The 22,441-nt window shown below is 45.1% G+C and overlaps 1 protein-coding gene across 2 annotated transcripts in view; it reads left to right on the top strand.

Moving 5' to 3' along the window:
* ACSS1 (acyl-CoA synthetase short chain family member 1) overlaps window positions 1-22,441 on the top strand; it is a 39,406-nt gene that overhangs the window by 5,663 nt on the left and 11,302 nt on the right. The window contains exons 1-7 of one of the 2 annotated variants that reach the window (XM_083828562.1): window positions 3,511-4,176; window positions 11,324-11,523; window positions 13,037-13,212; window positions 16,680-16,832; window positions 18,202-18,349; window positions 18,641-18,778; window positions 19,349-19,441. In XM_083828562.1, the coding sequence (XP_083684688.1) occupies window positions 4,139-4,176; window positions 11,324-11,523; window positions 13,037-13,212; window positions 16,680-16,832; window positions 18,202-18,349; window positions 18,641-18,778; window positions 19,349-19,441 (946 nt within the window). In that variant the 5' untranslated portion in view covers window positions 3,511-4,138. Of the gene's footprint in view, window positions 1-3,510; window positions 4,177-11,323; window positions 11,524-13,036; window positions 13,213-16,679; window positions 16,833-18,201; window positions 18,350-18,640; window positions 18,779-19,348; window positions 19,442-22,441 lie in introns of those variants that run through there. The other variant, XM_083828561.1, reaches the window with a different exon arrangement.

The raw sequence follows: 22,441 nt of genomic DNA, 5'->3' as shown, positions 1-22,441 counted from the left end.
AAGGAACCAGGAAGAAGAATATTCAGGTGAAAGACAAGCTGGCAACCTCTATTTTCAATCTTCTGCTTGTATTTGAGAGCCATGTTCCTTTTTCTTCCTTATATTTTTGGTGAGACGTGGCTGCGTTCTGGTGATACAGTTTTTCAGGGGATGTTGGTCCTACAAAGTGAGTAAAACAGGTTGCTTGGTTTTTCTGCTCATCTTGTTATTGTCAGGAATAGCTGTGTTGAAAACAGTGGTATTATACAGGCATATGCAGGGAGAGAATCAAAAGTTTAGCCTTGAAATAACAGCCTTTTCCTTGGGTTGCATTTTCAAAGGTTTTATGTATGGCAGCAAGGTTTTTCAAGGCATGTTGGCATTGACGTCCCCCTGAGGCTAAGTCTAGCTGAAAGATTTTTGCAGTAACATTTTGGTTTAGGTAGAAGTTTCGTGAGGGAAGGCAAATCAGAAAAAGAGATGGTACTGTGATGCCCATTCAGTAATCCTCAGTGTGGCAGTGTGGCCTCTGCACATTAGCACAGAACAGGCCCAGCATGAGAAGATGAAAGGGATACTGGATATCAGCAGTACCCGAATGCTGGTACCTGTGGCTGAGAAAATGTGGCCATTTCCTTAGGATTTGGATGCAGTGTTAATGGGATTGCATCCTCAGAGTCATGCACTAGGAAGGTAAAGACTTTAATTTGGCCACTGCCTCGTGGACAAGCTTTGGAGAAGGTCCTGGAATCTCAGCTGGGAGGTGCCCAGGGCTTAAGCGTTGAGAAGTACAAGGCTCTAGTTTGTTCCAGTATTCACTTGGCAAAGCTTGCTGCTGTAAGCTTCTGCTCCTTATAGATAAGCCTTGGGAGGCATGAGGGAAGATGTGGCTACTGGCATGGATGCTCTCTCTTCTCTTCTGTGGAGCTGTCAGCGGCAAGAAAACAGCCAAGTGTTGGCCCTGCTCCCATCACGGGCTGCAAAGGAAGCCAGCTGCTGTGCGAAAAAGGGGCTTGGAACAAGCTTGCTCCTCTGCGAGTAAGGGACAGGCCTCAATCGGCTGGGCCTCCTCCATGCATTGGTGAAAGATGCAGCTACATTGCAAAGTGCTGTCCCAGCTGGCTCATCATTAGGAGAAGCAAAGAGCTGGTGGGGCTGTACCATGAGCCCCAACCGTGACTGTGTGCCTGGTTCTTGGCGAGGTAGGTTGTGTTTATTGCACTGGTTTGAAGGGCTTTTTGCTACAATAGGAACTCAAACATGGCCTTATGGTTAAAGATACACAAAGCCCTGGGTGAAACATTTTAGTTTTTGCTTGAATGGTGATTGCTGTTCTTACAAGCTCAGTTGTGATGAATCCGTGTCTTCCAATAAAATCCTCTGCTATAAAACTGAATTGCTCCTTTGGAGAGCCATCCTGACTCCTTGTTTGCCAGGCATAACAGGGTAGCCCCTGAGGGCAGTGCTAACCCAATAGAGGGTGCCTGGCTCCCAGAGCAGCCTTACCAACTGTCCTGCGTCAAGGATGCTCAGTTAGCAGCTTTCACCAGCTAACACCAGTGTTTGATGCATCCCAGCTGCTGGAGATGTGATTAAGTGGCTCGAGAGCAGCAGGCTGCTCAGGTCACTGGCTCACACTGTTATTGTAAATGATCTTTCCACTGGTGAGCTGGTGTCCTGTCTCTCTATCTGATACATCTCAGCTGTTTTGGGAAGAAGTTCCCTTTCGTCCTTTTTTCTCTTCTCTACATTTCTTTTTCTATCAAGCAGAAATCCATCTAAGTTTCAAGGATTGAATGAAGAGGCGGGAGACTTGTTTTGTACCACTTTGTGACAAAAGGGCGTGCATCTCTCCTGAGATTGGGTGGCTGCAGTCAGCAAAGGGGGAACAAATCATGCCATTGTTTTTATCAAGCACTCTGGCTCTCTGGAGGCTAAACAACCATAAAATCATTGCTAGCACACCGGCGAAGTAGCAGTCGAACCACAGGAGTGTGCTGCTGTGAGCAGGCGGCTGAAACGATTGGCGAAGGGTTCAGCCTAGCTGGGAGTGTTTTGTGCTGCTCTGTGGATGTTGTCACGGCCCAGGAGATTTGAAACTTTGCAGAGGAGTTCCCCAAGGCGCTGCCAAGCCCGGGTTTTAAAGTGTACTGTATTATCAAGTGAGTTATATAAGCAGGCACGGTTCATTGCTGGGTTACAGCCTCTATAAGCTCAACAACAGGGAATTTTAAAGACGGTAGCTAAAGCTATGCCAGACCTCTCCCTCTCTGGGGTTATTTATTCTCTTTGATGTTCCCTTGTTTCCTGCAGTACACATGATTTAGCCACCTGTGAGCAAGCATTCCCCAGCACTGCAATATCCAATGTTAAAAGCCTGAAAGAGAGAACTAATTAAGTAAATATTCTGCTAATTGGCTGATTCTCACTGTCAACCAGATCATAACTTTATCGGACTGTTCAAGACCAGGCGGTGCAATGAGTTACAGAGAAATTGTGCTAGTGTGGAGAGGGAGAGAGAGTCGCAGGGTTGGCCTGGGGGCACAGGGTGTGAACAAGTCATCCAAACAACTTGTGGCGTTGTAAAAATGGGTATCACCAAGGGGGACCCTGCAAAGTGGTGGGTGTCAACAGAAAGGTTATTTACAGAGGAGCTCACGAGAGCCGTAGGTAAATTTTCAATATGTGACAATGCGTGGAGGGGAAATGGTTGGGCATCTTCAAGAGCTACGTCACAGCTATGCCTTTAATAAACACCGGTGTGGTGGTTCCTCAGCCAAAGGAGAAATGACTGAAATTGTGTTAGATGTTACAGCAGGGACGGAGGCTGGAAACCATGTGCAGGCTGGGTGGCGTGGAAGGTGTTTCTCCTTGACACTGACCTGTTTCCTTTCTTTCTAGTGTTGTAGTGGCTTCCTAAGTTGAACTTGCAAGTAAAATTTGTCCAGGCTTTAAGTTTTCCCCATCCTAGGCAGCTCAGGGACTTTTCACTTTGTCACCTGAAGAAAAAAATCACAAGGGCTTTTTCCTGCCTTGGGATCAGGATGTTTGAAAGAAGGCTGGAGGTTTGTGCTTGGATTAGCAATTGAACCTGTAGCCAAAAAGCCTCTCATGTTGAGCTCTGTGTTTTTTTAGTTATTCTCACTGAAGTGAAAGTATGATTTTTCCTTTTGGTGAAAAAAGAAATGTTTTCTCTGTTTAGCAAAAAGTGAGGGATATGGAGGGTTAAACTGAGGCACTGTTCACACAAGTTAAACCGAAGAGTGAGCAGATTTGTGCGTTATGCTTTTTGCCAGAACACTGAGCCAGGAAGAAGAGACAGGGTTTGCTTACAGGGGACTCAAACTTACATCTCAAATCATACCACCCTTGATGCTATCTATGATCGTGAGGTTCAGAGACAGGCTTTGAATCTGACTGTTCCCCGGTAACTCGCACAGAGCAACAAACAGGAGGTGAGATGGGCTGAGAGATGCGCGGATCTTTTTTTTTTTTAAACTACAAAACTAACCTATTTGGTGCATTTGACCTGAATTTGAAAATTCAGTTCATATAGTTCAAATTCAGTTCAAATAGTTTCATCCTGATCCAAACTGTGGTTCCAGGAAATAAACTGGTGATTGCAAGAAATACTCAACCCAGCCTTCGGACTGAGACAGCAGAGAACTTGGTTTGTGCCAAATCTGTTAACTTCAACAGACACTGTCAAAGCCCCTCCCTGTAGAGCATTGGGTATATTCGGAAAATAGAAAAGCTGCTTACTGAAGAAGGTCTTGATGCACTTTTTTGGATATAAAAAGAACTGGCTTGCTTTGTTTAGAAAGCTGCAGGCTGTCTTGCTGGATGTAGTGAAAGATAGCATCAGATTTCTTGGAAAAGGGTTCCCTTAAGAGAACTGCCAGAGAACTGTGTCAGAGAACTGCCAGTGAAGGCTTTTACAGGAGTTTTTGTTCAAGACATTGAGCGATGGGCTCTGGAAACGCAGGCGCTGCTGTATCTGGGGAAGGATATGGGAAAAATGTGGTCTGGTATTTTCTGAACAGAGACGTCATAAAGATGGGGGAGAGAAGTGCTGCGTCTGTCGGATTAAACAGAACCACGGGAGTGGTCTGCTGGCTCTGCTGAGGGGCCAGTCTTGTAGACATGGTGCTGAGGAGTGATGCTGGGGTACCTGAGGAGAAGCCTGGGCAAAATACGGTGAGTCTCTAGGAGAGAACAGTACTAATGCTCAAAATCTTGCTTATGACTGTAAAGAAGCATGCCATAACAGTCTAATTTTATTAGTCCAGATTTAATTATTACAGAAAGAGGAGGTTCTTTCTACGTGTTACCTTGACACCGCTTCTGTCCAGCTCCAGGTCTGCACTGCTGTTCCTGACCACGGTTGAGTCGTTTGCGTTGCAGGGTCTCCAGTGCCGGCCTGCACTCCATCTCTTGCCATCCCATGCCTGCTGCATCCTGAGTGTTTGCTTCTCAAGGCCTCGGTTATCGTATCGGACCCGTATTGCTTAGTGTGTTGCCTTAGTGTGGTAGGGCCATAAAACCGCGGTGGCGCCATTAAAAGATAACGAAAGATAAAACAAATTAACCATAGTTACCTGGTAAGTTAGAAGAGTTGCTGTGACAGCTAAACCACATGAAACGAGGCTGCAGATAAATTAAAAAGGGTTCAGACAGAACAAGCCCCGAAAGCTTCATTCCTGAGGCCGTGCAAACTCGTTGTAAGACCCGGGGCCTTTTACTTTGAAGGGCAGCAGGGTATTAGAGCTACAGGGTAACAACGGGAGCAGGCTGCTCTATCCATGAAAGAAGATTGTTTTTCAGCAACTTCTAACATGAAGCAGCTATGTGAGGGGTTGTTCCAAAGCTTACGGAAATCAGCGAGCGTGGAGTGACTTGGGAGAGATCCAGCAGAGCAGCTCTGCAGCAGGGCGGTCATTGCTAACTTGGAGAGGGGATTTACGTCCAGTCCAGCCTCTCCCTGCTCACGTTTCTGGGAGCTGGCTCTATCCACAGAGCTCTTGTGCGTGGTGGTTAAGGCTGTCAGCGCGTCACCTACACCTTGAGCTGATACGTCACTGGGATAAGACCGGGTTTCCCTCTGATTTTGGAGGTGCTGAGTTGAAATAGGTTAATTAGGCCCATCTCTGCAGAGGTGGAGTGAGACCAGAGCTGGCATAGATCTGTTTGACATCCTGCTGTTTTGCAGTTTGTTTTGTCTGTCTGTTTTTTGCCTGGCTGCATTTATGTGAAATCCATATTCCGCAGCTGTTTCTCTCCACACCTGCAATGCAATGAATGGCTTGGACTTGTATGTGTTTTTAGTTGAAAGATGCTTTTTTTTTTTTTCTCTCCCTGAAAGCAAGTGCAGAATTCCTTCACATGTCACAGTTTTCACCTTCCCTGCTCATGTTCATTAATTCATCTACCATCTCCTGGCTTGTTGTCTATGCCTTGTCTCAAAATCTCCCTTTCCTGGTATCCTGTTCTTTCTCCTGCCTCACCTCCCGGGTCCAACTGGTTGCTGATTCCCCATATCTCAGCTGTACCTTGATACTTTATCAGCCAGAGTGGCTCTGTGTTTAGAGTCCCGCTGCCCAGCCTGCTCTCTTATTTGCCCTCGCTCTTTAAGCTCAGCTCTTGCAGGAGAGCTGCAGATGTTGTGCATTAGCTGACTCTGCAGTTTCTCAGCTTTCTCTTTTCAGAGGGGCAAGGCATTTCCTTTCGTTGCAGCGCGTTTCCTTCTCCAGCAGTTTGCTGTGCTGAGATCCTCCTGTTCGCCGCCAGGCCCGTGTTCAGGCAGTTTGTCCTCCCTGGCCCCTCTGCACGCCCAGCGACTTTGTGGCTCCCGGCTGCCTCTGCAGAGCGCAGTGCCCTGGTCAGCGCAGGCTGCTTGGGCGAGGGAATTGAAACGCTTCGGAGAGCGGGCAGCACTGCAAAGCACTGCTTGGGATTTTGCCTTGCTCTCTCTTCCCTTGTGGTTCGAAGAAGTAGCGTGCATCAGCTCCAAGCTTGTGGCCATCTTCTGTCTGTCACTGGCAAAGCCCTTCTAGGGTAGAAGCTTTCACTCGAAGCCTGTGCTTCCTCTACCTTTCCTTTGCACCCCTTTTTTTTTAGTGCAGGCAGAAGCTAAGTGAAGACGCCTTGCCTCGCACTCACAGGCTCCAGGTTGATGGTGTCTAGTTCTGTTCAACATCTGGTGTATGTTTTTGGTAGACGTACCTTGCTTCTCACACACCTGCTGCATTTAGATGGCAGGCAGATCCTCTCTTGTGCGCTTTCTGCCTGTGTTGGATGGCATTGCCCCTGCTTTTCTGCCTAGGGTGGGACAGTGCGGGTGCCAGGCCCTTGGAATTGCTCTCTGCCTTTTAAACTTGTATGCTGGAGCGATCACAATGCTGAGCTTGGCACCGGTAGCAGGTGAGGATAAAGGGCAAGGTTTCCTCCTGCTCAGTTCAGTTCTGTGGAATGGGATGGGTCTTTCTCGCCCAATTCTTCAAGGCCCTATGCTCATTCCATCCTGAGATGTCTATGTTAAATATGGGAAAAGTGTAACCTGCTAGCACCTACTAATTACCTCTTCATTAGAGATGAAAATGTGCATGAAGGAGTGAGGGATTCCAGGGAGGGATTCCTAGCACAGTATTTCTGCCAACTCCCTTTCTTGAATTGGAGAGGAAGTTGCTGCTGTAGGAGCCAGAAGGCACAGCTGATATTCAGGGATTTGTGGAGGGAGGTCTTGGCTTCGCCTTCTCTTTTTTCCTTTGTGTCCATTCCCTCACGTGCTGCACTTTTAAGGGAGCAAAGCAGAGCATGACCTTCCAGTATAGCCCTTTTAGAGCATAAAGGACAAGGCAAAACAGATAGATCTGAGGATAAAGACTTGGTCCTTGTTTTCTGTCAGCGTGTTCACACGCTCTCATTAAGCAAATGTTAAATAGGGGTTAATAATTAAAAAATAACAATGAAGGTTTCTGCCATCACGATCACTGAGTCCTGCATAAGCCAGTGAAGTGCTGAATTGTTCAGAAAGGACGCCCTAGCTAGAGCTCTTTTGACATTTCTGTTCAAGAGAAAGAGGTTGCAGCTCTAGAAGCACTTGTGTATGTGCCATTACAGATAAGTGGTTTTTATTTCGCTTTCTCACAACTGCCTAACCGGGGCTTGTTTCACTTCCTGTTCTCCGCAGTTGAACAGCGGAGATACTCAGTTTTGTTTTGTCTCTTTAATATTTATGCGTGTTGATATTCTACTCTAATGCAGCATCAGACGAGTTCTGGAGAAGAGAATGTGACCTTTTAGGACAAGGCACAAAAATAAACGTTGGGTGGGAATTCATTATTGCATGGAGTTGATCAGTTCATGAACTTAGGAAAAATAAGCAAAATAGTACAGCTAATAGACTGTATTTATGTAGTTATTAACGCTGCGCGTGCTCATGAATCACTTGGAAAGAGTTACTGAACGTTGTTCTCATCTCTAGCTGTAAGAGATGAAGCTGAAACTCAATCCAGGGTAAAGCCTCTCCATACCTGCTTGCTATAGGGTTGCCATTTCTGTTGCCAGCTGCTGCCAGAGACCAGGTACTGCACCAGGTGAACCCCAGCACTGAGCGCTTCTGCCACCTCCGTGAGTTACTGTGCTTCAGGAGGGATCTGTTTACGTAACGCTACAAGAACAGTCTTAAAATAAATAACACAAAGTGCTGTGGCTGGGATTCAAGGCTCATTTTCGTTATCTTCCAAAGGACAGCGGTGGGTGGTATCCCTCCAGCTATCACTGGATCTGTCCGTATACTTTCTCTTTGGTTGTCACTTCGCTGCCCTCGCAATGCAGGTGGAGTTTTATCCAAAAGTTATTCTCAGCCCACGTTGTTTGTTTTTTTTTTTTTTTTTAAATGTCGTTTCCAAAGTGGTGCTCTTGGGCTTTGCCTATTTCCAACATGTGTTGGTTTTAAAAAAAGAAGCAAAACAATTTTTGACTGACCAAAACAACATTTCATTTTATTTTCAGCGTAGCTACCACCTGAAAACTGTTTTTTTTTTTTTGTTCATTTTTCGCAGCTGTGGCCAGCTCTGGGAGATAAGCACACACTGGTAGATTCATGCTTTACAGCTGATTTTGGTATGGAGACCCCCAAATACATTTGCCTGATCACTGCTCTCCTGACCTCATAGATCGACATCAACACTGAGTGCAAGCACTCCAGTGTTGCTCTAATTAGAGCAAACCAGCAATGATCAGATTAACTTCGTTTGCACTGTGCTTATAGACAAACTGCAAAAGCAAAACAGAGAGTTAAAGCACGTAGGACAGTGATAATATGGCATAAATTAGAGAAATCAATAATGGAAATTACTGCTCGATAAATACATCAGTCCAGCCAGAGGCAAGACATTTGAGAGAAATACGTTGGTTTTAAGTAAAGCTGCAGCTCTCTCTCCAGCTACTGTGTGAACTGTACAGTGAATTAGCAGCTCTGGGAACTGAAGTCCCTTTTATGCAGAGAAAAACTGTCTTATTCCTGGGCATGCTGAGCTTTTGGTAGGGGTAGGAGGGGAGCACCTCCGTGCTGGGACTGCGGGCAGCCAGAGTTGGCTGTGCTGTTGGTGCTGCAAAGTGACCGCATCCCTTCCGCAAACGGGCTGAGACCAGGTGCCTGTTCCACGAGGCTTAGCACACGCTGGGCTGCTGGCAGCTACTTTTGGATGCAATCAACTTTCCATTACCTGTGGGGAGAGGACGTGCGCCTGATTTCCCGCACCGCTGGCGGCCACGGTCCAGTGCTGTCGAGGGTGCTGCAGAGGCCAACCAGCTCCTGCCTGCCCAGATGCTCTGGCAACGGCTGCTGCAGGGAAACCTTCAGCATTTAGCAAAGTGGAAGTCTCCAAGTTTGCTCCCTGGGACTTGTTTAAAGGTAGTTTGCCTTATCCCTGCTTTCGCTCTGTTTGAATAAAGCAGTTATCCCTGCGTGCCACAGAGGTGATGTGATTTTGATATTCTCAGCCTCCTCAGGTCATATCCAAAGTGCTCTTTCACTGTGATTGCACGCTCTACAGTCACATTTCAGAAACTGCTTTTGGAAGGTGTGGCCCTTCTTTACAGCATCTCTTTAAAAGAATCAGCTAGTTGCAGGGACCAGTGGTGAGGTGGTAATCCTTCCTTTCATTAACGGACCAAGAAATCAATGAGCAATGATTCTGGAGTCCTTTTTCTGTCTTCTTTCCAGGGTTGCATCTGTAGCTGCTAACTTGTTGTCATGTGCACGCTTATTTCAGGGGCTGCTCATTAAGTGAGGCCTGTTATCGTTACTGCTGATGGGAAGAAATGCTCGGACTCTCTCTTGTACCAAAAGTCCGTAGGAGTGAATAGGATATGATAACTTGCAGTATCTCCTCTAACGTAAGAATTGAGTGATCAAAACCAGCAGGGGACATGTAACAAGGAGCTTGCCTTCCTAGCCAAGGGAAATCAGTTATCTAGGGCATCAAATGCTCATGGTTCTCCCAAAGAAAAATACCAGTTGGTTTAGTCATTCTGCAACTAGTCTTAGTTACTTTATCCTATGTCACATTTCTGTTCACATCCCCAGGAATCAAACTAGACCAGTATATGACAGTGTACGCCTGTCGGGACAAAGTACAAAACACATCTAGCAGCACTTTGGTTTATGGCAGCTTTCATACAGTGCAACTTTCACTCTGCATCTCTGTTTTGGCCACCTTCCACCTTGGAGGTCAGAGCATGCTGCCCAGGGAGGACCCTGGTGCGAAACAGCCCCAACACGGTTGCTCCTATTTGCACAACCCAGATAAGCAAACCAAGCCCACGGCTGCTCGGGGGGAATTTGGTGTTGGTTGTGCTGGTCACGGCCAGTCTGCAATGCCTGGCATGTGAGGGCAGAGAGACCATGCACGGGTGGATGATGGTGATGCCACCCAGAAAGAAAACCAAAAAACAAAGTAATTTCTGTGTATCAGCAATTTTCCTGGCCATGCAGGGAAGAGCAATGAAGCTGGTGAAGGGAGCAGAAAACGAGTGTTATGAGGAGTGACGGAGAGTTTTTGCAGTCCCTGGTGGTATAGTTTATAGACCCCGAGGCATCTGCAGGTGAAAGGTCGAAGATGAGTGTGCTAGGGTGCATTTCTCTCCTCTGGGCTTCAGTACTCAGCAAGTTCTTGAACACAGAGGGCAATTTAATTCCTGGCAGGCTCTGGGAGTCATTATCTGAGCCTGGAGCTGGCAGCAGTAAGAGGAAGGCTGTGCTGCCGTCCTTGAGGGTCAGCGCCTTCCTTGGCCTGAGATCACTGCTCACCTAAGGCTACATCCTGCACTTACCTGTCTTTTTCTCGAGTCCTTAGCTGCAAACACACTGAGCAGCTCAGTTCAGGAGAGCATCTTGGTCTCAGATAAGCCTGCAATTATGTTATCCTCCGTGCAGACATCAGAAGAAATGCACATGCAAGTTCTTGTCCGCAGACTGCATTTTTGTTCTTCAGAGGAACATTTGTTTCTGTGCTCCTTCTGAGGACGCCAGCGTGTAGCAGTGGCAAACACTGTGAATTGAGCCTTTGTTCCTGTTCCCAGTGTTCTGAGTTTCTTTATGTGAGAAGTAGCTGTGGTTTTACTCTTGTGAGGGCAATATCTAAGCTCTGCTAGGCTGCTCGGCTTTGTGGCATGGCAGGGTGAGCTGACAAACTGGAAACCACAAATTGCTGCTGGTCCAGCTTTGATGAGTCTTATAAAATCTCCCATAAATGTCTCAGGACTTAATTTCACTTTTCGTTTTCTTCCTTAAGTATGTAAATGTGTTGTTTACCATTTGGATTTTAAAGCTACTAGTTGTGAAGCAATTTTGGCGGTTCCTTGACATCAAGTAAACAGTGCTGGGAGTCTTTTGACAGCGGCTTCCATTTCGTCCTGTGTTTATCCCACAAGTGTTCCTTCTAATCTTGTAGGTCAACAAGGCATGGAGGATGGCTAAATTGGACCCTGACTACTGGAGCTAGCAGGACAGTCGTTAGCTCGCTGGCTGCTTTCCCCATGCTTTAGCCCAGCAGTGAGAGCAGGGGAGGTTCCTTCCCGGGCAGCGGCTGCAGCTCTCATCTGTTCTTCCTTTGGCAGCAAATGTGTCTCTCTGCCCCACTTTTCTTCTTTTCCCAATGGCAAGAGCAGTCTGGCTCTGACCAGACCCCAGGCTGCTCTTCTTTAAGATGCAGAAATTGGTATGCCTTGTATTGCTAAGGTGACAAGGTCCAGAGGCAGTCATAATGGCTCGTTTGGTTCAAATTCATCCTTTTTTTGTTCTGTGCAGTCACCTGACGACATTGCTTCTGTGCCGCAGGGAACTTCTGGATCTGACTTGCCGTCTTGCCAACACCCTGAAGAAATATGGGATACGTAAAGGGGACAAGGTTGCCATCTATATGTCCGTGTCTCCCATGTCCGTGGCAGCCATGCTGGCTTGCGCCAGGATTGGTGCCATTCACACCGTGGTCTTCGCTGGATTCAGCGCGGAGTCCTTAGCTGGGAGGATCATGGACTGTAAGTAGATGCAGACCGGGGAACAAACCCATTTGGACAGTGCTTGGCACCCTCCAAGACATGCTGTCGTCCAAATTCTGTGTTTTCTTGGCAGAAGAAAAGGTTCATTCTCATCTGGCTGGATAGTTCGCTTTCCTTTGCAAAGTACTTCCCTTTGCAAAGTGAAGAGCCTTTTCCGTAGTGGCAGATTCAGTATCCTCCAGCCTTAAAATACTTCATAAATTGCTTAACGTTCAGTCTGCTCTGGGTTACTGCCAAAGTGAACCTGGAGGGAAAATCAGAGCTTAGGAATGCGGCCTGATTTGTTCTGATGCAGTATAATTGCAGTGTTTCTCTCATACTTGTGCACAGCGCTAATTCTGCAGTCTAAATTGTGATACTGTGATTTATGTATAGCAGTGAGGTGTTGGCAGTCTTCCCCCGCTGTGTTAGCCATTGTACCAACATACAGAGCAGTTCTTAACCCAAAGCAGTTGTAGTGTGATTAGATAAAAAGTAATGCTAAAAATACAGCAGAAGTACAAAATAGCAAGTGGCTTATACTATCTAGCAGTTACATCAGCTTCTTTATGGCTGATGTGAAGGAATAAATCTTACAGCAGTTTTCGTGATTTTTTTTACAGTAAATCTATAGAGAGCAAGTACATGTTTTGATTATCCCTCACTTTTGGCCACTTATGTGGAGGTGATGGGCTAAAGAATCATTTTTCTGCATCTTTCTATGGAGCTCTGTAATTAATGCAGCGTGATGCAGTTTGAAGTGGTCTGTCAGAGTGCTGCTATGTGTTGTGGCTTCAGGAAAGTTTCCCCACTAAGTACTGAGTGAGTTTCAGAAGGCTGCAGACATCTCAGAGCAGGATAATGCCTCTGAGAGGGTGCTGAGTTTAGGGCTGCTCAATTGGAATGGACGTTGTATGCAGCCTCAAAGAGAGGATGAGAAAGGGATGTAGGAGATGCTTGTTCACTGAGGCCTGCTGAAATCATTGGAGGTTTTACACTGGCTTCAGTGCGTGAGATGTTAGCCTAGAGAACCGGTATGCACTTTGAGGTATGTAACTGGGAAGAAACTGTTCTGCATGTTGACTTTGACAGGTAGGAATTTGTACATTTAAATTAGAGTGAGTGATACTTAGGCTGGACATTGGAAAAGACTTACTCATGTTCATAACAGAAATGGGAGTGAACTGGTGGGGAAGGAATAGAATGCCTGACATTGGAGTGGCTTGGGAAGGTTGGACTGACAACAGCCAGCAGTGGTTTAGCTGGAACTGTGACCCTGCTTTAGGGTGGGAGGGGTGGACTAGATAAGCTCTGAAGGTTCCTGCTACCCGTAGTCTGTGTAAGACTCAGGTTTTGAAGTGGTTTTGTCAGTGGCACTGACTGCTTTTGATTGATGGAAATTTTGAATATTTATCATGTGTGTTGTACTATACATCATTCCCAAAAGTAATGCAAACAGCGTGCACGTATCGGAAAACAGACTGGTATGTCTGCTAATTCTCTCTCTTTTTAGCTGGATGCAAAGCAGTTATCACCTACAACCAGGGAGTCAGGGGAGGCCGAATCATAGAGCTGAAGACGACGGTGGATGAAGCTGTGAAGAACTGTCCGAGCGTCAAACATGTATTTGTAGCTCAGAGGACAGATAACAAAGTCCAGATGGGTGACCGTGATGTGCCCCTTGAAGAAGTATGTTGATGCTGGTAAACCTCACCTATTTTCCCTGCTGTTTGTCCGTGTGATGTTTACTGTGCTGGGGGAGAGGGATATGTTCTACTAATAAGCATTAGGAACCGGCTAACACAGACAACTCTGAGAGAACCACTGCAGGGCTGTTCAGAACACAAGCATGAGAGTCTTGCTGAATGTGTAGATTACACACACTCTGGTGGCTTTGGTCTTTGGTCTGCTGTGGGCTGCATGATTGGAATCTGCAGCCAAGAAATATCAGACAGTCTCCTGATATTTCTTTCTTTTCATATGTGTGCTGAGTTAAAATCTATGAAGCAGCCACTGCACTGCAACCTTGGCGCTTTAGCGTAACCGCACCAAACCTACCAGCTGCGACTGGCATTTATGCTGCTTCTGGTGCAGGTTTGCAGTGTGTGCTGCTCTTTCTATACTGCTGCAGTACCCCAGTGGGCTAATGGACACAACTATATTACAGTGACACCATCTATATATCACTGCAGTCACTTAGCTCTGCAGATGCCCATTGGCAGTCTGGTTAGCTCCTTTTAGGTCTGGGTGTTGGCTACATCATCTTTCTCTCCATTTGTGCCTTTTTGTCCTGAGTTCTGCAGGTGAAAAGGAGATGCACCTTACAGCATCTGCATTTTCATCCTTAAATAGGATGAAAATAATTCATCCTCAGATTATGGTTTGCTGGGACTGTGAGTTGAAGCAGCTCAATCTATGTCTGATTTATCCCAGCATGACCAGGGATATGTTGCTCCATTTCAGCAGTATTGAAAACCATGCTACAATTTACGGAATTAGTGTTTCCTGAGACCCAGAGTGCACTGATACCAGTGCCGTTACTGTTGTACTATGTACAGCCACACTGTTATGATTTGTCAGCTCTCATACGTATTCTCAGACTGGCCACTGTTGAAAGGCGGTGCAGAAATAAACAGATTCCTGAGAACTCTTAAAATAATCAATAAACAGTGTCATGGCTGCCCCATGACAGAGGGTAGTATTTACAACCTGTGCTCTAGAAGAAAGAAAGGAGAAAACAGTGGTGATTTTTAATATGTTTAGCTGGCACACACGGGACTTTGCAGCCTAATGTAGTTTTATCACTTTGCCAGCAGTGGTAAACAGAAAATACTCATCGCAATAATACCTGGAAATCACCCCTCTGCAGCCAAGATATTTACTCAGGAGTCCCTGTGCTGGTCACAAGAGATAAGGAGCAACCACTAGAGTAAGTTAAACAGAGAAGGCAGGTTTTATTCAGAAATTGTCTTACTCCTTCAACAAAGCACATTGAAACATTTTTCCTTATTGTACAAACAGCCAGAGGTGGTCCGGAGATCTAAGAAATGAGCTCAGCTCATTGTCAATTATAGGATTAACTCTGAAACATAATGAGAATTCAACTGCTAATGCTTTTAACTCTGTTATCACTGATGTTCACAGCAGTTGTACTTACCAGCCACTGCGCTTATCTTCCCACATCGTAGATACTTTCTCTTTAGTCCTATCTCACATCTGTTCGCTTCTCTGCTCACCAGTGGAACCCCCTTCGTCCCTCTGTAGTGCAATTTTGTGTCCTTCATACAAGCCTCTGAGAAGCAGTGAGTCTGGGAAGGTAATGTGGGAAATAACTGAGATGCCATATGAACTAGCTGATTCTTTGTAATTTGACTCACATTATCCACTGTCTTAAGTGAACAAAGACTACTATGCAATAGCTTACTGCAAAATCAGAAGCTCATGTTTTAATGGAGCATATGTAAACTTCATTTTAGTATCAAAAACTGGCAAGTCAGCCTATGCTGGTAGTGCTGAAAGGTCACCATAAATACCTAGGAAGTGCTGTAAATCAGCAGGTAAGAGTTATGTCTGACCGTATCAGCTCTTCTCATTTTATCAAGCTTTGCTTGTCAGACACTTGTAAATGTTTGGACCTGGATTGGTAGTGTTCGCTTGTAAATAGAGTGTGTTTACAATATATACTTGTAAAAAGGCAGTACCTAGAAATTCCCTCAGTGAGCAACCCTTGCAGGAATCATTATTCTCCTAGGACCGTACAGAGCTTGAAAAAAAACAAGCCAGCTGTGCCTTTTTGCAGCAGCCATATGTTGAGCATCTGGAACACATGGTCATTACTGCAAGTTCATACACAGCAAGAAAAATGTTCAACCTCTTCATGAAAAATTTACAGTTTGGGCAGACAAGCAAGACAAATGATGCTCTTCCAGAGTGTCTTTGTGTTGTTCACCCTGCTCTGGAAGAAGGGTTTTTTTCAGGTGTGTTTTCTAATGGTGGAATAATACTTTGAATTCACAGCCTGTCTTAATTCTAGCACTTTGCATCATTGACGGAAAGCATAAGTTTAGCACCCTTAGTCTCTTCAGATGGGGAGGGTAAGTAGAAAGCTCAGAAGCAGAACTGACCAAGCATACAGTAGGCATTCAGGCTTCATGTCTGAAGTTTCACTGTCTGTTTTGGTTTGAAGATGTCTCAGAGTCCCTAGTTCTGTTGTTTTTCACAGTACGGCTCTGTGCCAGACCTTAGCTACAACTTATGTTCTGTCTGGATCAAGCACATGAGTCAGGACTGGGAGCTGGTCCGGATGCATTTGTTTGCAGGATCTAAATGGTGACGAGAAGCACCATCCTGTGTAAGTTCTTTGCCTGGGGCGTGAGCATTATGCGTACTTACTGCTGTGCCGTGTTTTGGATGTTGGCCTTCTGCAGGCAGTACTGCTACAGGCACATTATTTCCCCTTCCTCTGATGGACTGAACATGCAAGCTTAGCCAAACATTTGCTCTGGACTAGTAGGACATTGCATCCTTCCCTCCAGTGGTTCTGACACTACAGGTGAAGAGAGGATCTAGGTTCTCACCCACCTGGCCAAATGATGGTGTGTAAGAACAACAGAGGCAGGAGGGTAAAGCACTGTCTTCCTGGGCAGAAGCAATTAGAATTTCAGGATCGAATGGACAGGACAGCCAGCCTCTGCTGGGGCTGGAGAAGAGAGGTGAACACACAGTTTAACTATAACACTACAATTTTAGGAAAGAAGAAAAGATCCCCAACAGTATTGAGCCTTGCTGGTGCTACTAAGTGTGGTTCATGTTTACAGTCAAACTTTGGTTTTCTACCAGCAGCTTGCAAAGGCTTGAGATGCAAGCTATTGCCTAACTTTTTTTTTTCCTGTGATATTATTTTGTCTGGCCAATTCCCCTTGACTTCTGGCAGAGCTATTGGTTGAGAGGCTAGGTGCTTTGTGCCCACAGGAGCCTTTCCACAAGGTGAGCAAGTGTAACCTATGATACATCCATGCATGTTTGTGAGGGGAAAGAGCAATGGTGGTGCTCGTCTCTTGGCCCTGCTGACATGCTTACAGATGGAGTATATGCAGTATCGATTAGCTCCATATAACTAAAATCTTTCTGTCATCATCACCCATTTTTTTTCTTAGGAGATAGCCAAGGCAGCTTCTGTATGCACTCCAGAGAGCATGGACAGTGAAGACATGCTTTTCATGCTGTATACCTCAGGCAGCACAGGAAAACCCAAAGGAATTGTTCACACCCAGGCTGGATATCTGCTGTATTCTGCTCTCACGCACAAGGTAATTCAGACATATCACCTGGAAGAGGTTCATTTACCTTCTGACAGTATTAATGATAGGGACTTTGACTGGTGGGGGTTATTGTGTTCTGCGTTTGCTGCCTCAGTGGTTTATTGGGCGTAACCAAATTGAAAAATTCTGAGAACATGTAAGTAATCTTCAGGATTTGTTGCTGAGGAATAGAATACTGTGAGAACCAGAGCCTAGAGCTGTGAAAGAACAGGAACTCCGTAGTACTTCTACTCCTGAATTTAAACTATTGGTGTTTTAGGCCCAAATTAGCAGACATTGAAGTCTGCATCTTTGAAGTCAGGTACTAAAGGTGCAGCTGAGGAGAGTCCGGTAGGTACCTCACTGGCATTGCTAAGGTGGATATTACTCCAGTATTTTGCAGTAGGGTACTCACCTTTTTTCTTTTACTGCTGAGAGGATCTGCCAATCTGTAATTGCCAAAGCATCTATTTCTTTCTTAGTCCAGATGGTAGATCCTGCACACTGGTGCAGGGAGGCGTTGTATGCAGCTGCAGTCCCTTTAGAGGTACTGTAGGGCCTGACAGGGAAAGGTACTAACATAGTTAAGGTGAGAATTAGCTCTCCTAGACAGAGGGATCAGATGACCTGTGTGGCCTCTGTGATCTTTGCACACTCGTGTGATGTTCTTGTTGCACATTCATGGGTTTTGTTATTATGGTGTCTTTTTTTTTTTTTTGAGTTCTGATCCACTTTCTTTGATTTAAAAATAAAACTGACTCTGCCTTATGAGTCAGGACCTCTTCACCATGTGGTAAAGGAATTAGATTTACAGAGGGAAGCATTTTCCAAAAGCAAGATGAGATAATGAGTTCTCCAAGATTTTTATTTGAATTTGATGAGCAGGGAGAGGGGCGCATCTGGAAAGCAATACACTGATAGAGAAGCCAAGCAGCTGAGAACATTTCTCAGAAAATCTTTCGTGGGCACATATCAATTTCTCCAGCATTCTTATGGAAACCTGTTCATATTCATGAGGGGTCTAAGCCTCTGAGGCCTGCAGCTTCCCTGCAGTTCAGCATCAGCTCTACCATGTGGACTGTTTGGGGTAAGCAACTGCGGGTATTCACAGCTCTGGGTTTTGGTTGCAGGCTCCTGGTACAGCCATGTGCCTTGATGTTTGCAGAAGGAGTTAAGAAACTTGGAAGGCTTGATTGCTCTGACTTGCTTCCTCACCTTGGACTGCCCTTTGTTTTGCTGTGTCCCGTGTGACTGGCTCCACTCACCTTGTGAGCTCTCTTGCTCCCACTTGGATGCATCCCATCCAACACCTTACCCTTAAGCTTTTTGCACCTGCCAACAGGAAGCCAGCTGGCCTTACATTTATTTATCTTTGCAGTATGTGTTTGACTACCAACAAGGCGATGTCTTCGGCTGCGTGGCTGACATTGGCTGGATCACAGGACATAGCTATGTTGTCTATGGACCACTCTGCAATGGAGGCACCACCGTGCTGTTCGAAAGCACTCCAGTGTACCCTGACCCAGGTGAGGAAGTGGTGGGTAAAGGTTTGGCTAGACCTGCAGTTTGACAAGGCAAAAGGAGGTTACACACCTATCCAGTGTGACCTGCCTGCTCAGGGAAGGTAAGCTCAATTTCTTTGGAATGTGTATCTGTAATGTTTGGGAATGTCTATGCATCCAGTGTGGAAAAATAAGAAATGTTGCCATTGGTTTTGCTCTGTGCTCACAGTAACCACAGCTTTAGCTTTGACTATTAACCTTCAAGCTGAGCTTTTGTGGTGGAATGTCAGTGGCAATATGTTTATGACCTTGCAGGTCGTTACTGGGAAGTGGTACAAAGGTTGAAAATTAATCAGTTTTATGGAGCACCTACAGCTATACGCTTACTGCTGAATTACGGAGACAAGTGGGTGAAGAAATACGATAGATCATCCCTGAAGACCCTGGGATCAGGTAGGGGGCATAAAATCTTCCTCTGAAAAAGATACGGGGTTCTAGCTGATGAGGGTGAAAATACTAGAGGGGCTTGGCTGACCAGATGGGATGTGGTAAAAATAGTTGATAAAGCAGGCTCCCCGTCTGGCTTTTCAGATATTGTCTTAGAAGAAGGAGAAACAAATTGAAATGAGGCACGTTGAACCTTAATGTAGTTGCACATTTCCTAGCTTATTTTGTAAGATTGTATTCTTTCCTGAAAAGGTTTATTCAATGGTAAATTAACTTTACGGGCTTAGATAGCCCAAGCAGCATTTCACTGCATTATTTAGAATTCTAGAGGTTCTTATACATGACCTGCATTAATTAATTACTTTCTGTGATATTTACTGCTTGCCTTTTGGTCTTTCTGGAAAAAGTAAGTCTTCAGTTACATAAATGCATTGTAGTCCTTTGCACATCTCAGCAAGAAAGCTGTAAGCATTCTACTTACTCATGCAATCACCATGTTGTGCACCAAAAGGGAGAACAAACTGCCTGCAACCCCTTGAGTCTCAGGCTACTTCCTTTTTTTTATTTTGGATCTAGTGGGAGAGCCCATCAACAACGAAGCGTGGCAGTGGTTCTACCACGTGGTGGGAGAAGGGCGCTGCACCCTCGTGGACACATGGTGGCAGACAGGTAAAAGGCATCCTTGGGGAGTGCACAGGGCCCTGATGGTTGATAGGGAGGCGGTGGTGGATAGAGAAGAATTTATACGTTTAGATTCAACCCAATGAATCTGTCAAAAAAAAAAAAAATCTGGCATTTTTTTCAGATCTGGAAAGTCACTGGGGAGTTTCAGCACATAATAGCAGTATAACAGCATCTAAAAGCAATAGCAATGTTTTTTGTTTTGTTTCGTAATTTTTTTTGTCCTTTTCCTCTCTAAATGTTCTTTGATATTTTGAAAGCTGGAAAATCTCAATTGGTTTGAGAAACAGAAAGCAGAGATTGAATTTCTAGGCAAAGCTGGGAGTAGGCAGCTAGAATTAGAAATCTGATTTCCAGTTATTTATTGAACCGTAGTGACCTTGATATGGCCTTATCACGAAAGGACATTTATAGCACCATATAGCCACAGACCGTACTAAGGTGTGTTTTGTTTCCTTGCCTGGAAAAGGTTAGAGGAGGATGGAAAGCTAAACCGTGTAGTGAAAGGCACCTACTGCAGCTGTTCTGGGTGATTGGGAAGGAATCAGCTGGGGCTTGCTGGCTGTGCATGGACACTGGGAGCAGCCCCTCCCAGGGCTGAAGGAGAGTATGCTGTAGTTGCTTTGGCTGAGGCTGTGCTGCCTGGTGGGACCTGCATTTGAAGGAGTCCTGCAGCGCCTTCGCAGCCCCAGCAGCAGCCACTCCTCTCTTCTGGACACCAACATTCAAGAGCTGCAAAAGGTGTCTTGAATGCTCCATCTAAATCTTGATGGAAATATATCCTTCTCAAGCTGTGAGCCACACAGTTCACCATGGATTTAAAAGACAGCACAGCTGCTGGCTTTCTGCCTCTGTTGAAAAAAAGCCTTACTTACTCTTGAATTTCTAGCTGCTGCTGAGCAGAATATTCATTCCCTTTCTAGTCAAACTGCTCATGACTCCACCTTTATTCCTGCTACCAGACTCCCTATTCAGGATCCCTGTGGCCAGTCTCAATGTTATGAGTTAGCTTCTGGCACCCAACCAAGTTCCATTTAATCCAGATCAGACTTGCAGACTCTTTTTATTTTCAGATTTGAAATAAAACAGAGCAGCAATGTTATCTGCTCAGTACTTCAGTTACTAATACCTTAATCCATCTGGGTTCTCACACGCTGAGCAGAAGAAAACATGACTGTCTAGGTGCTACATGCTTTCTGCCTCACTACTTTGAAATGAAACACCACAGAGAAGCAGTTGATTCCTGCACAGTGATGGAGATAAGGAGAATCTTTTTTGCCCCAGCATTTTTGGTTTTAGCTTGTCTTCAGTCACTGATGCGTGTAGTGTGGTAGGTTTCCTTTGTCCCTTAAATCCAGGGTTAGATCTTAAGTGAAGCTGTATTTCTCCTGGGTTTTTGAAGCAACAACTGTCAGGTGAGAGGTCAAAGAATATTTGCTGGACAGTCTGTAAATGCAGAGTGCTTGGTTCGTACCTTGAACGAAGCATAGTTTTGCCTGCAAACAGTTACCAGCTCCTGGAAGCATAATATAATGATAAATATTCATGAAATTGATTTTGTTAGAAAGTAGAATCAATCTTTCTCCACATGAGATTGATGCTTCTAATAAAGAGGAAGCCAAATTAATCATGGGAACACTACATACACTATACAAATATAAAGGGAGTGTGGAAAGAGATCACAGAAACGGTTTGATGGATGCTGGTTGTGATCCTGCAGTGTCACTTCTCCTAGACAAATTTCGGTGTAGCTTGTTAATTATACTGTTGTATGCAGTGTCCTCTATGGTACATTGCTCTCCAAAGCAGTGGCGTGTTGCCAGCTAATAAAGCCTGGTAGGCATAAAGATGAACAAATGGTGATTTAAGGATCCACTTGAATGCCTTTGGATGAGCAAATGAGTGAGATAGCAATTGCGAGAGGCAATTTAAGTAGCGTGGTATGTGCAGATGGGAGAGAAAGAAAATTTCTATGGCTCTCAGTGTTAAATATTAGGAAGTGCTGTGATTGACAGTAATAGAGTCAAATAATAAGTAATAGAGTTTCAGGTGTAGTTATTCACAGTGACATTAGGTATTTTTGCTGTTATATATATACATAAAGTACAGCTGTTGTATGCAGCTGTGAACAAAATCTGTTTTTGAGAGGCATCTCTGGGTAGGTCCTGGAAGCTTCTGTTGTTGGATTCTTACATTGGCATCGTGTTGCAATGGTTTAGACTGGGTTGGTGTTTCAGAGCTGGATTCCTTCCTGGAGCAGTCAGACAGTTGGTCCAGTTTGTCACAAAGAAGAAGGTAACAGGCAGTGTGTGCTGCACCCTGCTGCTGGAGGTGATTTGCCCACAGAAGGGAACCTGTTTCAGTGCATCGCCTGCCCTGCTCAGACTCTGCTGTTCTTTTTTAAGGTCTGGGTGGCTTTGCACTATGACAGGATTGGAACAGGTAACATGGAAGCACAGCTTTTAACTTGTCAGCTCTGCCTCTGAGAAGACAGAGTTCAGAAAGCAGGACAGAGTCTAGAAGCCTTTCTAGCTGCCATCTGTCTGTCAGTTGCTAAATCTGTACTTTTTAACCAGTTTAAGACAGGTCTTTGCCATTCAAATAATTTTTAAAGCACCCTTATCACCACACAGCTGCCTCTGAAGTGTGACTTTACTGCTTTATGTGCAGCTGGTTTCAGGTTGTATAGGGTGTGGCAAAACACATGTTGAAACATATCTCGCAGTGCTATCTTCAGAATGAATACTGACTTAGGAAAATCAACCATCATTGTAATCTGGTTCCCTCCTCTGACACAGATTTTGTCTGTGCAAATACAGAACAGCACATGCCTAGGGTTCTTTTTTCTTTTTTCAAATTTGAAAAAAATCAAGGTGACCCTTTCACAATGGACAGAAGCATGTGATGTGGATGCAGATCCATCAATGAAATTTGAAATAATTTTACACGTAAGCCACATCTGAAACTACTTTCTGCAGGTCTGAAGCA

The sequence above is a fragment of the Anser anser genome (genome assembly GCF_964211835.1).
Source record: "Anser anser genome assembly, chromosome: 3".
Taxonomy (NCBI): domain Eukaryota; kingdom Metazoa; phylum Chordata; class Aves; order Anseriformes; family Anatidae; genus Anser; species Anser anser.
The sequence above is the reverse complement of the archived record's forward strand: the minus strand, read 5'-3'. Positions and strand labels throughout refer to the sequence as shown.